The following is a 16,040-nucleotide window of genomic DNA, read 5'->3' on the forward strand; positions in this document are numbered from 1 at the left end:
AGGCAGGAAACATGTTTCCGCTGATGGGTGAGTGCCGAACCAGAGGACACAGCTTAAAAATACGGGGTCGACCATTTAGGACAGAGATGAAGAGAAACATCTTCACCCAGAGAGTGGTGGCTGTGTGGAATGCTCTGCCCCAGAGGGCAATGGGGGCCCAGTCTCTGGATTCATTTAAGAAAGAGTTGGATAGAGCTCTCAAGGATAGTGGAATCAAGGATTATGGAGATAAGGCAGGAACAGGATACTGATTAAGGATAATCAACCATGATCATATTGAATGGTGGTGCAGGCTCGAAGGGCAGAATGGCCTACTCCTGCACCTATTGTCTATTGCTAAATTGTCCATAGTGTTAGGTGCAGTAGTCAGAAGTAAATATAAGGGAATGGGTCTGGGTGGATTACTCTTTGGAATGTCGGTGTGGACTTGTTGGGCCGAAGGGCCTGTTTCCATACTGTAGGGAATCTAATCTTAGATGCTGCAGGTGGAAACAGGTCTTTGCAATGGAAATAAATTGGGTCAGAAACTATTCTCAGCTAATTCTGACCAAATATTTTTATAGCATTCCAAGATGTCTTACCAAAAATTACCAAAACGTAGCATATGAATTAACATGCTGATACTTACATGGTTTGTTTTTGAAGCAAGTCCATGCAGACAATCAGGGCATCCAGAACTTAGGAGCAGTCAAGGTTCAAACATATCAGGAATTTACTTTTGATGTAAGTTAATTCAAATGCTTCCAATTACTGAACAAATTTTATGACATAGCAATGTCAAATTATTCAGACCCAACAATAATAAACTCAGAGAGATTAAAGCTGAAAATGTGTTGCTGGAAAAGCGCAGCAGGTCAGGCAGCATCCAGGGAACAGGAGAATCGACGTTTCGGGCATAAGCCCTTCTTCAGGATTCCTGAAGAAGGGCTTATGCCCGAAACGTCGATTCTCCTGTTCCCTGGATGCTGCCTGACCTGCTGCGTTTTTCCAGCAACACATTTTCAGCTCTGATCTCCAGCATCTGCAGACCTCACTTTCTCCTCAGAGAGATTAAAGGTCATTTCGCTATCAAATACACCCTGAGAGTTCTGAAGTGGCTTTCACACTTGTATCCATTTCAAGCAAACAATAAGATTTCTTCTATTATCTCTCTGCAGCTGGATGGAGCTGAAGGTGACAAAAAAAAAGACGCTGGAAATTAACAAGACAATTCAACAAACTGTTAACACATTATACTTGATCTGCCTCTCCAAAGCTGACTGCTTAAAAAATTGAATATTTCCAGCATTTCATTTCTATTTGTTAATTGCTGTACATTAGAAAAACAGAGTATCGATTTTTTGTTTTTGTTTTCAGAGGCAGACCAAATATACACTCATTGCGATGCAGTTCCTGTATTTCAGATAGATGGGACTTTATTTGTTGCTCTCTCTCTCAAGTAGAACTGCCAGATATAAGAACTAGACAATGTCATTCCACCTCAGAATCTGTTCTCTGCTCTGAGCAAAACAGATATCATATAAGGGGTTATACAAGCTCCTAACTCAGGCAAAAAAGATGAAACCACATAAAAATTGAAGGAAACTTCAGAATTATATATACTTGAACATAAGAATCAGGAGCAGGATTAGGCCATCTGGCCCTTCAAGCCTTCTCTGCCACTCAATAAGATCATAGCTGGTCATTTTGTGGCCTCAGATCCACTTACCCAGCTTCTCACCATAACACTTAATTATTTTGCTGTTTAAAAAAATTATCTATCTTAGATTTGAAAATATTCTATGAGGAAGCCTGAACAACTTCACTATGCAGGGAATTACACAGCTTCACAACCCTTTGGGTGAAGAAATTCTTCCTCAATTCAGTCCTAAATCTGCTCTCCTTAATTTTGAGGTTATGCCCTCTTGTTCTAGTTTCACCCACCAGTGAAAACAACTCCCCTGCTTCTTTGTTATCTGTTCTCTTCATAATTTATACATTTTTTTTATGAGATCCTCCCTCATTCTTCTAAATTCCAAAGAATATAATCCTAGTCTATTTAGTCTCTCCTCATAAGCCAACCCCCTCAACTCTGGAAACAACCTAGTGAGTCTCATCTGCACTCCCTACACTGCCAGTACAGCCTTTTTCAAATAAAGAGACCAAAACTACACACACTACTCCACATGTGGCCTCACTGGCACCCTATACAGCTGCAACATAACCTCCCTGCTTGTAAACTCAATCCCTCCAGCAATTTCATTTGCCTTTTTAATTACCTGTTGCATCTGCAAACCAACCTTCTGTGATTCATGCACAAGTTCACCCAAGTCCCTCTGCACAGCAGCATGCTGTAACCTTTTTTACCATTCAGATAATAGTCCTTTTTACCGTTATTCCTACCAAAAAGGATGACTTCACATTAATAACATTATACTCCATCGGCCCCAGACTTTTGCCCACTCACTTAAACTATCTATATCCCTCTGTAAAACTTTCAGAGTCCTCTGCACACCTTGCTCAACCACTCATCTTAGTGTCATCTGCAAACCTTGACACACTAACATGGTCCCCAACTCCAAATCATCGATGTAAATTGTTTACAATGGCGGTCCCAACATTAATCCCTAAGGCACACCACGTGTTACTGATCGCCAACCAGAAAGCACTCATTTATCCCCACTCTTTGCTTCCTGTTAGTTAACTAATCCTCTATCCATGCTAATACATTGCCCATAACGGCATGAACCTTTATCTTCTGCAGCAGCCTTTTGTGCGGAACCATGTTGAATGCCTTTTGGAAACCCAGTACACATCTTCTACTGGGTCCCCGTTGTCCACTGCGCTTGTAATGTCTTCATAGAATTCCAGGAAATTAGTTAAACATGACCTGCCTTTCACAAACCCTTGCTGCATTTGCCCAATGAAATAATTTCTATCTAGATGTCTTGCTATTTCTTCCGTGATTACAGATTCAAGCATTTTCCTGGCTACAGAAGTTAAGCTAATCGGTCTACAATTCGCCATCTTTTGTCCAATCACTTCTTTGAAAAGTGGCATTTGGTAATACAGAACTTGGGTAATGCTGGAAAAAGACAGATTTAGCTGAATTTATTTGTCCTGCACTCATCAGGACAACTCATAAGAAATACCTAAGTAAGGGGAAAATATCACTTTCACCATATGAGGACAGTGATGATTGATTGGCATGTGGAATGTATAAATTAGTGATGATTGATAGTTAACTAAGCTTTATTTGAATTTTTTTTCAGAAAGGCGCATTTACTCTAACAAAACAATGCTTCCAAGAAATAAAACAGAATGGCTGATACCTTTTCATTATTTTAAATCACAAATATGGGTGTTGTTGGTTGGGCCAGCAATTATTCCCAACTCTAACTGCCAAAGGAAAGTAGTGGGAAACTGCCTTTCTGATCTGCTGCAATCCAATTGGACTAAGGGAAACATACAGTGATGGTGGAAGGAGGTTCCTGGATTGTGACCCTGTGAACAACGTAGTTCCATGTCAGGGTGGTGTATGGTTTCACAAAGAACTTGAAGGAGGTGGTGTTTTCATGCAACTGTTACCCTTGTTCTTCCAAATAGTAGAAGTACAGGTTTGAAACATAAAAAACATAAGAAATAAGAGCATTAGGCTTTCAAACCCCAAAACTGAAGCATCATTTAGCAAGACCATGGTTGATCGACCCAAAGTCTCAAACTCCTCTTTTGTACTTGCTCATTATAACACCACTCTTCCATATTTCAAAAATCTATTACATCTGAGCCATTCATTACTACCTGGGAGAAGAAATATCCTTTCATTCAAGTTTCAAGTGAGTGTTTCCTTATTCTGTCCCTTTTGCTTTTTTTAAATTCATTCATGGTTGCTGACTGGATGAGCATTTATTGCCCATCTTTAGTTTCTGTTGAGGTGGTGGTCGTGAGCTTCCTTCTTGAACTGCTGTAGTCCATTTCATATAGGTAGACCCACAATGCCATAAGGGAGGAAGTTCCAGGATATTGACCCAGTGGGACTGAAAGAACAGCAATATATTTTCAAGTCAGGATGGTGAGTGGCATGAAAGGAACTTGCAGGTGGAGGCATTCAGATATATCTACTACTTTGTCCTTCCAGACGGAAGTGGTTGGAAAGTGCTACCTAAGGTGCCTTGATGAATTTCTGCAAAGCATCTACAAAATTTCCTCCACTCGTGGAAACATCTCAATGCATACCCTGTCAAACCCCTTGGAACTTCGTATGTTTCAATAAGGTCACCCCTTATCCTTCCATACTCTAATTAATAAAAGCAGTTGCTCTTGAATCATCAATCCCTTCACCTAGGAATCAGGCTAATGAATCTGTTTTTAACTGCCTATAATGCAAGTACATTCTTTATTAAAAAGAGGGACCAAAATTGTACACAGTATTGCAGGTGTGGCCTCATATACATGCTTGACAGTTTTAACAAGAATTCCCTATTTTTAAACTCCAACTCCCTAGCAATAAAGGCCAAAATTTCTTTCTTAATTACTTGCTGACTCTATCCATTTAGGTAACAGTCTACCTTTAAATTTTTATTACCAATGTACATGGCCACCCACTTTCCCATTTTATGTTCCAGCTGTCAGGACTTTGCCCATTCACTCACTCATCTATATCCCCTTAGAAATTCCTTGTGTCCTCATCTCAATATGTCCTCTTTTTGTATCATCAGCAAATCTTGATTTCTTTAGTCTGACACCTTCTCCAAGTCAATAATATAGATAATAAATAATTAAAGTTCTGGGATATGAATAGGAACCTCCATTGTATCAGTGGGAGTGGCGAGAACATGGACCAGTAGGCTGCCAGGCAAGTAAATTTTCCTGTTTAAATATTCACCTCGTGAATACACGGAGTGAAGGCTTAACAAGAGTGGATGTGGACTGCTGGGTATGTGAACTCATATATTCGGGCAGTGGCTGAACCCAAGACACTACATGTATACTGTCTCCCATCCCTCCACCTCCTTTAATGAAAATAAAGACCTTGTGTAGAGGGTTCACAAGGTGAGGCTTTTTTTTTAAATTTCTTCAATCTCTCGTGGCAATTTAGAGCAGAGGGAATGGAATTGCATGTTCATCTTGCAACATGTGGGAGATAAGGGTCACTATTAGTGTCCCTGCTGACTTCGCCTACAAGAAGTGCACCCAACTCTAGTTCCTCACAGACCAGGTTAGGGAGCTGAAACTGGATGAACTTTGGTTCATTTGGGAGGCTGAGGGGGTGACAGAGAGGAGTTATAGGGAGGCCATCACACCCAAGTTACAGGATAAAGGTATCTGTGTGACCATCAGGAGAGGGAAAGAGAATAGGAACACAGTGCAGGGACCCCCTGTGGTCATTCCTCTTGAGAATAGGCATGCCATTTTCAATACTGATGGCGGGGTGAACCTACCAGAGGAAAACTTCAATGGCCAGACCTATGGCACTGAGTCTGGCTCTGTGGCTCAGAAGGGAAGGGGGGAGAATAGGAGAGCAATAGTGATAGGAGATTCAAGGTGAGAGGAACAGACAAGAAATTCTGTGATCGCGAACAAGACTCCCAGATGGTATGTTGCCTCTCTGGTGCCAGGAGAAAGTGAGGACTGCAGATGCTGGAGATCAGAGCTGAAAATGTGTTGCTGGAAAAGCGCAGCAGGGGTGCCAGGGTCAGGGATGTCTTGGATCAAGTCTACAGGATTCTTAAGGGGGAGAGAGAGCAGCCAGAAGTCGTGGTACACATCGGTACTATTGCTAGGAAAAGGGATGAGGACCTGAAAAGTGAATATAGGGAGTTAAGTTGGAAGTTAAAAAGCAGGACAAGCAGATAGTAATCTCAGTATTGCTAGTGGAGCTACGGCTAGTAAGGCTGGGAACAGAAAGCGAGTGCAGCTGAACATGTGGCTGCAGAGCTGGTATAGGAGGGAGAGCTTAAGATATGTGGACCATTGAGATATCTTCTGGGGAAGGTGACACCTGTACAAGGAGGATAAGTTGCACCTGAACTGGGGGGGTACCAATATCCTGGGCAGGAGGTTTGCTCGAGCTCTTCAGGAGGAGTTAAACTAGTTTGGCAGAGATCTACGGAGCTACAGATCAGAGAATGTGGTAGCTGGTGAGCAGGCAGATACAGCATGCAGAGAGTCTGTGAGGAAGGATAGAGAGTTGATAGGGCAAAGTTACAGTCAGTGTGATGGGTTCAAGTGTGTCTATTTTAACACAAGTGTCAGGAATAAGGGTGATGAACTTCGAGCACGGATCAGTACTTGGAGCTACGATGTTGTGGCAATTACGTAGACTTGGATTTTACAGGGGCAGGAACGGTTGTTGAATGTTCCAGAGTTTAGATGTTTCAAAAGGAATGGGGTGGGAAGAACGTAAAGACGTGGGGGAGTGGCATTGCTAATCAGGGCTACTATCACAGCTGCAGAAAGGGAGGTCGTCGAGGACGGTTTGTCTACTGAGAGGGTATGGGTAGAAGTCAGAAACAGGAAAAGAGCAGTCACTTGATTGGGAGTTTTCTGCAGACCCCCAAAGAGCAACAGAGTCACAGAGGAGCAGATTGGGAGGCAGATTTTGGAAAAGCGCAGAAGTAACAGGATTATTGTCATGAGTGACTTTAACTTTCCTAATATTAGAATATAGAACAACAGTATAGCATATTACAGGCCCTTCAGCCCACGATGCTGTGCCAAGCATTTATCTTAAAGATTAACCTAACCTACACACCCCTCAATTTATTGCCGTCATGTGCTTGCCCAGCAGTCGCTTAAATGTCCCTAATGTCTCTGACTCTACTATTACTGCTGGCAGTGCATTCCCCGCACCCACCACTCTTTGCGTAAAGAACCTATCTCTGACATCTCCCCTATACTTTCCTCCAATCACCCTAAAATTATGAGCCCTCATGACGACCATTTTTGCCTTGGGCAAAGGTCTCTGACTATCTACTCTACCTATGCCTCTCATTACCTTGTACACCTCCATCAAGTCACCTCTCTTCCTTCTTCTCTTCAGTGTGAAAAGCCCTCACTCATTCAATCTCTCTTCATAAGACAAGCCACCCACCATCCCCCAGTCCAGGCAGCATCCTGGTAAATCTCTTCTGCACCCTCGTCCTATAATGAGGTAACCAGAACTGGACACAATATTCCAAGTGCGGTCTAACCAAGGCTTTGCAAGTCTGCTGAGGAGAAAGTGAGGTCTGTAGATGCTGGAGATCAGAGCTGAAAATGTGTTGCTGGAACAGCGCAGCAGGTCAGGCAGCATTCCTGACCTGCTGCGCTGTTCCAGCAACACATTTTCAGCTTTGCAAGTCTGCTGCATAACCTCGCGGCTCTCAAACTCAACTTCGGTGGCAACTTTGAGGGATCTATGTACGTGGACTCCAAGATCCCGCTGTTCCTCCAAACTGCCAAACATCTTGTCTCTAACCCTGTATTCAGCATTCAAATTCTACTTTCCAAAATGAATCACTTCGCTTTCATCCAAGCTGAACTCCATCTGCCATTTCTTAGCCCAGCTCTTCATCCTGTCAATTCCCTATTGTCGCCTGCAACAACCCTCGACATTATCTACAACTCCACCTACCTTTATGTCATCAGCAAACTTACTAACCCTCCCTTCCACTTCTTCATCCATGTTATTTATAAAAACTACAAAGAATAGAGGCCCAAGAACAGATCCCTGCACGTCACCACTGGTCACCGACCTCCAGGTGGAATACTTCCCATCCATTAGTGCTCGCTGTCTTCTTTCGGCTGGCCAATTCTGTATCCAGACAGCCAAATTTCCCTGTAACCCATACCTCCTAACTTTCTGAACCTTATCAAATGCCATACTGAAGTCCACATCTGGCACATCCACTGCTAGACTTTCATCAACTTTCTCGTCACATCCTCAAAGAACTCAATAAGACCTGTGAAGCATGACCTGCCCCTCACAAAGCTATGATGACTATCTTTAATCAAACTATCTTTTTCCAAATACAGAGGAACCTCGATATCTGAATACCAATTATTCGAAAATCGGATTATCCGAAGGAGATCTCGAGGTCCCAATAGAAACATTACATCAAAGACGTGTTTCCAACAGTGATCGGGTCTTTTGTTTACAGTGATTAAACAGGCACCCTCTCCAAATGATTGACCTCCCACCCTCTCTCTCTTCCCACACTTTCCCTGGAGTTCTATAGAGGGGTGTACCCTAAACCACCCCCAGCTTCCCCAGATAATCTGACCAACATTGTCCTGTACAGAGGTGGAACCTGTCAAAAAGTTGCAATAAGAAGTTGTGTGTGTGGCTGTGTGTGTCCGTGCGTGAACACTATTTGGAGATATACTCCACAAAGGTTGCAGCAGCAGTCTTATTGTTGGAGTCCAGTCAGGCTGCCCTAGAGAGGGGGTGGAGCAGTGCTGGACACGGATGGGGGTGCGGGGGGGCTTCTGCAGTCTCCTGAACAGGGAGCAGGCTTTAAAAACTCCAAGCCCCAAAGGAAAGGCATTTAATTGATTAACCAAATAATCGATTATCAGAACGAAATAGTGCCCGCCCATCTTGTCCAGATAATCGAGGTTGCCCTGTAGTCATAAATCCTCTTAAAATACTTTTCAGTATCTTGCTTGCCACAGACGTAAGACGAACTGGTCTGTAATTCCCAGGGATTTCCCTATTCCCTTTCTTGAACAGAGGAACAACATTAGCCTCCCTCCAATCATCTGGTAATACTCCCGTACTGAGTTTGCAAAGATCATCACCAGATGTACAGCAATCTCATTCCTCGCTTCCCTTAGTAACCTTGGATATATCAGGTCTGGTCCTGGGCAGTTATCTATTTTGATGCTTCCCAAAATTATCAGCACATCGACTTTTTTAATATCAATCTGTTCAAGCCTATTAAGCTGGCCCACTTTGTTCTCACTATCATTGGATATTGATTGGAACTCCCTTACTTCAAATAGTTTGGATGGAGCAGTTTTTTGTCAGGTGTATCCAGGAACGATTTCTGATTCAATATGTAGATAGGTAGACTAGAGCGGAGACCATATTGGATTTGTTGCTTGGCAACAAACCAGGTCAGGTGTCAGATCTCTCGCTGGGAGAGCATTTCGCTGATAGTAATCACAACTCCCTGACCTTTACTATACTCATAGAGAAGAATAGGAGCAGATGGTATGGTAAAGTATTTAATTGGAGGAGAGGGAATTATAATGCTATTTGGCAGGAACTAGGGTGCCTAAATTGGAAACAGATGTTCTCAGGGAAATGCACAACAGAAGTTTGGAGGTTGTTTAGGAAGCAATTTCTGACAGTGCTAGATAGCCTTATCTCCACTGAGACAAGGAAGGGATGGTAGGGTAAAGGAACCTTGGGAGACAACGGATGTGAAACAGCTCGTAAAAAGGAAGAAGTAAACTTACTTAAGGTTGAGGAGGCAAGGATCAGACAGGACTCTACAGGGTTACAAGTTAGCCAGGAAGGACCTAGGAGAGCTAGAAGGGGGCATGAAAAAGCTTTAGCGGGTAGAATTAATGAAAACCCTAAGGCATTCTACATTATGTGAGGAACAAGAGGATGGCCAGAGTGAGGATAGGACCGATCAGGGACAGTGGAGGGAACTTGTGCCTGGGGTCCAAAGAACTAAGAGAGGTCCTTAATGAATACTTTGCTTCAGTATACACTACTGAGAGGGACCTTGACATCTATGAGGACAGAGGGAAACATGCTGATATGTTTGAAAAGGTTGATGTTAAGGAAGAGGATGTGCTGACAATTTTGAAAAACGTAAAGACAGGTAAGTCCCTTGGGCCAGACAAAGTATACCCAAGGTTACAACAGGAATTGAATTGAACTGAATTTATTGTTACGTGTACCAAAGCACAGTGAGAAGCTTTGTCTTGCGAGCAATACAGGCACAAAGTTAAATAGCATAGATATTTAACTAAATACTAATAGTTAAATAATAAGTAAATAATAGGTAAACAGCAGCAAAACCAAAAACACAGGTATAGGAGAATGTTAAGAGTTTGTGAGTCCATTCAGTATTCTAACCACAGTAGGGTAGAAATTGTGACGAAACCGGCTGGTGCGTGTGTTCAGGCTTCTGTACCTTCTCCCCGATGGTAGAGGTTGAAGAAAGACATTGCCAGGGTGGAATGGATCTTTAAGAATGCTGGTGGCCTTTCCTTGACAACGGGCCTGGTTGTCAAGGAAAGTTGATGTGCTAGAAATTTTGGAAAACATTAAGATTGATAAATCCCCAGGGCCAGACCAGATTTATCCTAGACTGCTCCGGGAAGCGAGAAAGGAGGTTGCTAAGCCGCTGGCGAGGATATTTGCCTCCTCACTCTCCACGGGAGTCGTACCAGAGGATTGGAAGGAGGCGAATGTTGTTCCACTTTTCAAGAAGGGTAATAGGGAAATCCCTGGCAATTAAAGACCAGTCAGTCTCACATCTGTGGTCAGCAAAGTTATGGAAAGAATTCTGAGGGATAGGATTTATGACTATTTGGCAAAGAATAGTGTGATTAAAGGCAGTCAGCATGGCTTTGTGAGGGGCAGGTCATGCCTCACAAATCTTATTGAGTTCTTTGAGGAGGTGTCAAGATAGGGCGACGATGGTTGAGCACTGGATATGGACTTCAGCAAGGCATTTGATAAGGTTCCCCATGGTAGGCTCATTCATAAATTCAGGAGGTATGCGATACAGGGAGATTTGGCTATCTGGATTCAGAATTGGCTGACTGACAGAAGGCAGAGAGTGGTTGTAGATGGAAAATATGGAGGACAGTGTTAAGTGGGGTACCGCAGGGCTCTGTTCTTGGGCATCTGCTCTTTGTAGTTTTTATAAATGACTTCGAAGAGGAGGTTGAGGGGTGGGTTAGTAAATTTGCAGATGACACAAAGGTTGGAGGTGCCGTCAATTGTATAGAGGGCTACTGCAGGCTGCAACGCGACATAGGCAGGATGCAGAGCTGGGCTGAGAAATCGCAGATGGAGTTCAACCTGGATAAATGCGAAGTGATGCATTTTGGAAGGTCGAACTCAAATGCTGAATATAGGATTAAAGACAGGATTCTTGGCAGGGTGGAGGAACAGAGGGATCTGGGTGTGCAAGTACACAGATCCTTCAAAGTTGCCACTCAAGTGGATAAGGTTGTTAAGAAAGCATATGGTGTTTTGGCTTTTATTAACAGGGGTATCGAGTTTAAGAACCACGAGGTTTTGCTGCAGCTCTACAAGTCCCTGGTGAGACCACACTTGCAATATTGTGTCCAGTTCTGGTCGCCCGACTATAGGAAAGATATAGAGGCTTTGGAGAGGGTGCAAAGAAGGTTTACCAGGATGCTGCAGGGACTGGAGGGCTTGTCGTATGAAGAGAGGTTGAATAGGCTCGGACTTTTCTCTCTGGAGAGAAGGAGGAGGAGAGGAGACCTGATCGAGGTGTACAAAATAATGAGAAGAATAGATAGAGTCAATAGCCAGAGACATTTCCCCAGGGTAGGATTGACTGGTACAAGAAGTCATAGTTTGAAGATATTAGGAGGAAGGTATAAAGGAGACATCAGAGTTCTTTACGCAGAGAGTTGTGAATGTATGGAATGCATTGCCAGTTGAGGTGGTGGAAGCGAAGTCATTGGGGACATTTAAGCAACTGCTGGACTTGCACATGGATAGCAGTGAGTTGAGGGGTGCGTAGGTTAAGTTACTATATTTTACATTAGGATTAAGTCTCGGCACAACATCATGGGCCTATGGGCCTGTTCTGTGCTGTACTTTTCTATGTTCTATGTTCTATTATTCACTTTGAAAGATTAGATTAGATTAGATTACAGATTACATACAGTGTGGAAACAGGCCCTTCGGCCCAACAAGTCCACACCGCCCCGCCGAAGCGCAACCCACCCATACCTCTACATTTACCCCTTACCTAACACTACGGGCAATTTAGCATGGCCAATTCACCTGACCTGCACATCTTTGGACAGTGGGAGGAAACCGGAGCACCCGGAGGAAACCCACGCAGACACGGGGAGAACGTGCAAACTCCACACAGTCAGTCGCCTGAGGCGGGAATTGAACCCGGGTCTCTGGCGCTGTGAGGCAGCAGTGCTAACCACTGTGCCACCGTGCCGCCCACGAAAGGTCGAATTTGAACGTAGAATACAGCATTAAAGACAGGATTCTTGGCAGTGACAAGGAACAGAGGGATCTTGGGATCACCTCGCACTTATCCAGGTTGAACTCCATCTGCCACCTCTCAGCCCATCTCTGCATCCTGTCAATGTCCCGCTGCAGCCTACAACAGCCCTCTACACTGTCAACGACACCTCCAACCTTTGTGTCGTCTGCACACTTGCTGACCCATCCTTCAATACCCTCATCCAAGTCATTAATAAAAATTACAAACAATAGAGGCCCAAGGACAGAGCCCTGTGGAACACCACTTACCAATGATTTCCAGGCAGAATATTTTCCTTCTACTACTACTCACTGTCTTCTGTTGGCCAGCCAATTCTGTATCCAGACAGCTAAGTTCCCCTGTATCCCTTTCCTCCTCACCTTCTGAATGAGCCTACCATGGGGAACCTTATCAAATGCTTTGCTGAAGTCCATATACACCACATTCACAGCTCGACCCTCATCAACTTTTCTAGTCACATCCTCAAAGATAGAGTGAATAGTCAGAGACTTATTCGCAGGGCAGAAAGGTGGGCGGCACGGTGGCACAGTGGTTAGCAGTGGACGGCACGTTGGCAAGTGGTTAGCACTGCTGCCTCACAGTGCCAGAGACCCAGGTTCAATTCCCACCTCAGGCGACTCTCTGTGTGGAGTTTGCACATTCTCCCCGTGTCTTCGTGGGTTTCCTCCAGGTGCTCCGGTTTCCTCCCACAGTCCAAAAATGTGCAGGTCAGGTGAATTGGCCATGCTAAATTGCCCGTTGTGTTAGGTGAAGGGGTAAATGTAGGGGAATGGGTCTGGGTGGGTTGCGCTTCGGCGGGTCGGTGTGGACTTGTTGGGCCGAAGGGCCTGTTTCCACACTATAAGTAATCTAATCTAAAAAAATGCTATCACAAGTGGGCATAATTTTAAGGTTTGAAAGAAGGTTTAGGGGAGATGTCAGAGGTCAGTTCTTTACACAGAGAGTGGTAGGTGCGTGGAATGCACTGCCAGTGATGGTAGTAGAGTCAGATACATTGGGAACATTTAAGAGAGTCTTGGATCGGCACATGGATGATAGTTCAATGAAGTATATGTCAGTTAGTTTGATCTTAGCATAAGATAAAAGGTCGGCATAACATCGAGGGCCGAAGGGTCTGTACTGTGCTGTATTGTTCTATGTTCTATGATTGATCCTGGTGGCACACAATTGCTTCTTTCTTTTCATAGAATATAGAACATTACAGCGCAGTACAGGCCCTTCGGCTCTCGATGTTGCGCCACCATGTCATACTAATCTGAAGCCCATCCCACCTACACTATTCCATGTACATCCATTTGCCTGTCCAATGACGACTTAAATGCACTTAAACTTGGCAACTTTAGGCAAAGCATTCCATACCTTTACTACCTCTGACATCTGTCTTATACCTATCTCCCCTCACTTTAAAGTCGTGTCCCCTCGTGTTTGCCGTCCTCATACTTGGAAAAAGGCTCTCCCTGTCCACCCTACCTAACCGTCTGAATATCTTGTATGTCTCTATTAAGTCACCTCTCAACCATCTTCTCTCTAACGAGAACAGCCTCAAGGCCCTCAGCCTTTCCTCGTAAGACATTCCTTCCATACCAGGCAACATCCCAGTAAATCTCCTCTGCACCCTTTCCAAAGCTTCCATATCCTTCTTATAATGCAGTGACCAGAACTGTACACAATACTCCAAGGGTGGCCGTACCAGAGCTTTGTACATCTGCAGCATAACCTCCTGGTTCCGGAACTCAATCCCTCTATTAATAAAGGCCAAAACACTGTGTGTCTTCTTAACAACCCTGTCAATCTAGGTGGCAACTTTCAAGGATCTGTGTACATGGACACCGAGATCTCTCTGCTCATCTGCACTACCAAGAATCCTACTATTAGCCCAGTACTTTGCATTCCGATTACTCTGGCCAAAGTGTATCATCTCACACTTGTCCACATTAAACTCCATTTGCCACCTCTCAGCCCAACTCCGCATCCTATTTATGTCTCTCTGCAACCTACTACATCCTTCGTCACTATCCACAATTCCACCAACCTTAGTGTCGTCCGCAAATTTACTAACCCACCCTTCTAAGCCCTCATCCAGGTCGTTTATAAAAATGACAAACAGCAGTGGACCCAACACCAACTTGGAGAGGACCCATGAATCCTCAGTCTCTACCTTCTGCCTGTTGACCAATCCTCAATACTATGAGCTCCTAACTTATGCAATAACTTTTTCAGTGGAACATTATTGAATGCCTTCTGGAAATTCAAACACGTATCAGTTTCCTTTTATCAACTTTACTTGCTATATCTTCAAAGAACTCCAGCAAATTTGTCAAATATGATTACCTTTCACAAAACTAAGTTGACTATTTTTGATAGTGTTAACCTTTGAAATGCTATGTTATTTCACCTTAATAACAGATGATAGCATTTCCCAACAGAAGATGTCAGGCTAACTGTCCTACAGCCTCCTGCTTTCTGCCTCCATCCCTTCTTGAATAGGGGTGTCACATTAGTGGTTTTCTAATCTTCTGGAACCCTCCAAATTCATTAAGTTTAAGAATATTTATTGAGTACAGGAGTTGGGAGGTCATGTTGTGGCTGTACAGGACATTGGTTAGGCCACTGTTGGAATATTCCATGCAATTCTGGTCTCCTTCCTATCAGAAAGATGTTGTGAAACTTGAATGTGTTCACAAAAGATTTACAAAGATGTTGCCAGGGTTGGAGGATTTGAGCTATAGGGAGAAGCTGAACGGGCTGAGGTGGGGCTGTTTTCCCTGGAGAGTCGGAGGCTGACGGGTGACCTGATAGAGGTTTACAAAATTATGAGGGGCATGGCTAGGGTAAATAGACAAAGTCTTTTCCCTGGGGTGGGGGAGTCCAGAACTAGAGGGCATAGGTTTAGGGTGAGAGGGGAAAGATATAAAAGAGACCTAAAGAGCAATTTATTCACAGAGGGTGGTACATGTATGGAATGAGCTGCCAGAGGAAGTGCATTTGAGTGGGAGCAGCGGCGAAGGTAAAAGTGAACCCGGGAGACTACAGCAAAGGTAAGACAGTTTGTTTTAAAATTGCTTACCTGTAGCGGGCAGCGGTGTGTTTTTTTACTCTCTCTCCACAGAAAGAGCGGGAGCAGCAGAGGAAGTGACGGCAAGCAGAGGGGCAGCCGGGAAGGAAAAGTGAGTATATAAGTCAGGAAGGCGGCTAAACCCGAGATTCTACACCTGTAGTATCTCCCACCCACCTTCCTCCTCTAACCTTCTTAACTAGTCTGCTTTTTCTTTTAAGGTAAGGATTTTTATTTCTTTACCAGGGACTAGTTAAAAATTTACTCTGTTTTTTTTTTTGTGTGTGTATACATCAAGTCCTTATTTAGGGTAAAAAAAACTATAGCAGAGAGGTATCAGAAGGTATTCTAATTCATACTTGTACAAAGTAACTAATTAACTAACTAAGCAGAGATGGCTGGGCAGGTGATGTGTCGTTGCTGTATGATGTGGGAGCTGGCTGATCCCATTGTGAACGGCAGTGACCACATCTGCAGCAAGTGTTGGTTGCTGGAAGAACTCCGGATCAGAGTTGATGATCTGGAATCTGAGCTTCAAACACTGCGGCACATCCGGGAGGGGGAGAGTTACCTGGACGCAGTGGTTCAGGAGGCAGTCACACCTGGGAGATTAAGTAATTCACATCCAGTTAGTGATCGGGGACATCAGAATGTGACTGTAAGTGAGGCAGGTAGGAGGAACCGGAGTTCAGGAGTGGAGGAACCTCAGCCCTTGACCTTGTCCAACAGCTACGAGATTCTTGCTCCCTGTTCGGATGAGGAAAACGGCTCTGGACAGG

General features: G+C 44.0%; 1 protein-coding gene across 1 annotated transcript in view; it reads right to left on the bottom strand.

The window, feature by feature from the left end:
* Nucleotides 1-16,040, bottom strand: part of xrcc5 (X-ray repair complementing defective repair in Chinese hamster cells 5) — a 307,464-nt gene that overhangs the window by 224,922 nt on the left and 66,502 nt on the right. Inside the window, exon 4 of the mRNA XM_043694532.1 lies at nt 629-677. Coding sequence (XP_043550467.1) covers nt 629-677 — 49 coding nt within the window. The remainder of the gene's footprint in view (nt 1-628; nt 678-16,040) is intronic.

This window comes from Chiloscyllium plagiosum, chromosome 7 (assembly GCF_004010195.1).
Source record: "Chiloscyllium plagiosum isolate BGI_BamShark_2017 chromosome 7, ASM401019v2, whole genome shotgun sequence".
In the NCBI taxonomy this organism is placed as follows: domain Eukaryota; kingdom Metazoa; phylum Chordata; class Chondrichthyes; order Orectolobiformes; family Hemiscylliidae; genus Chiloscyllium; species Chiloscyllium plagiosum.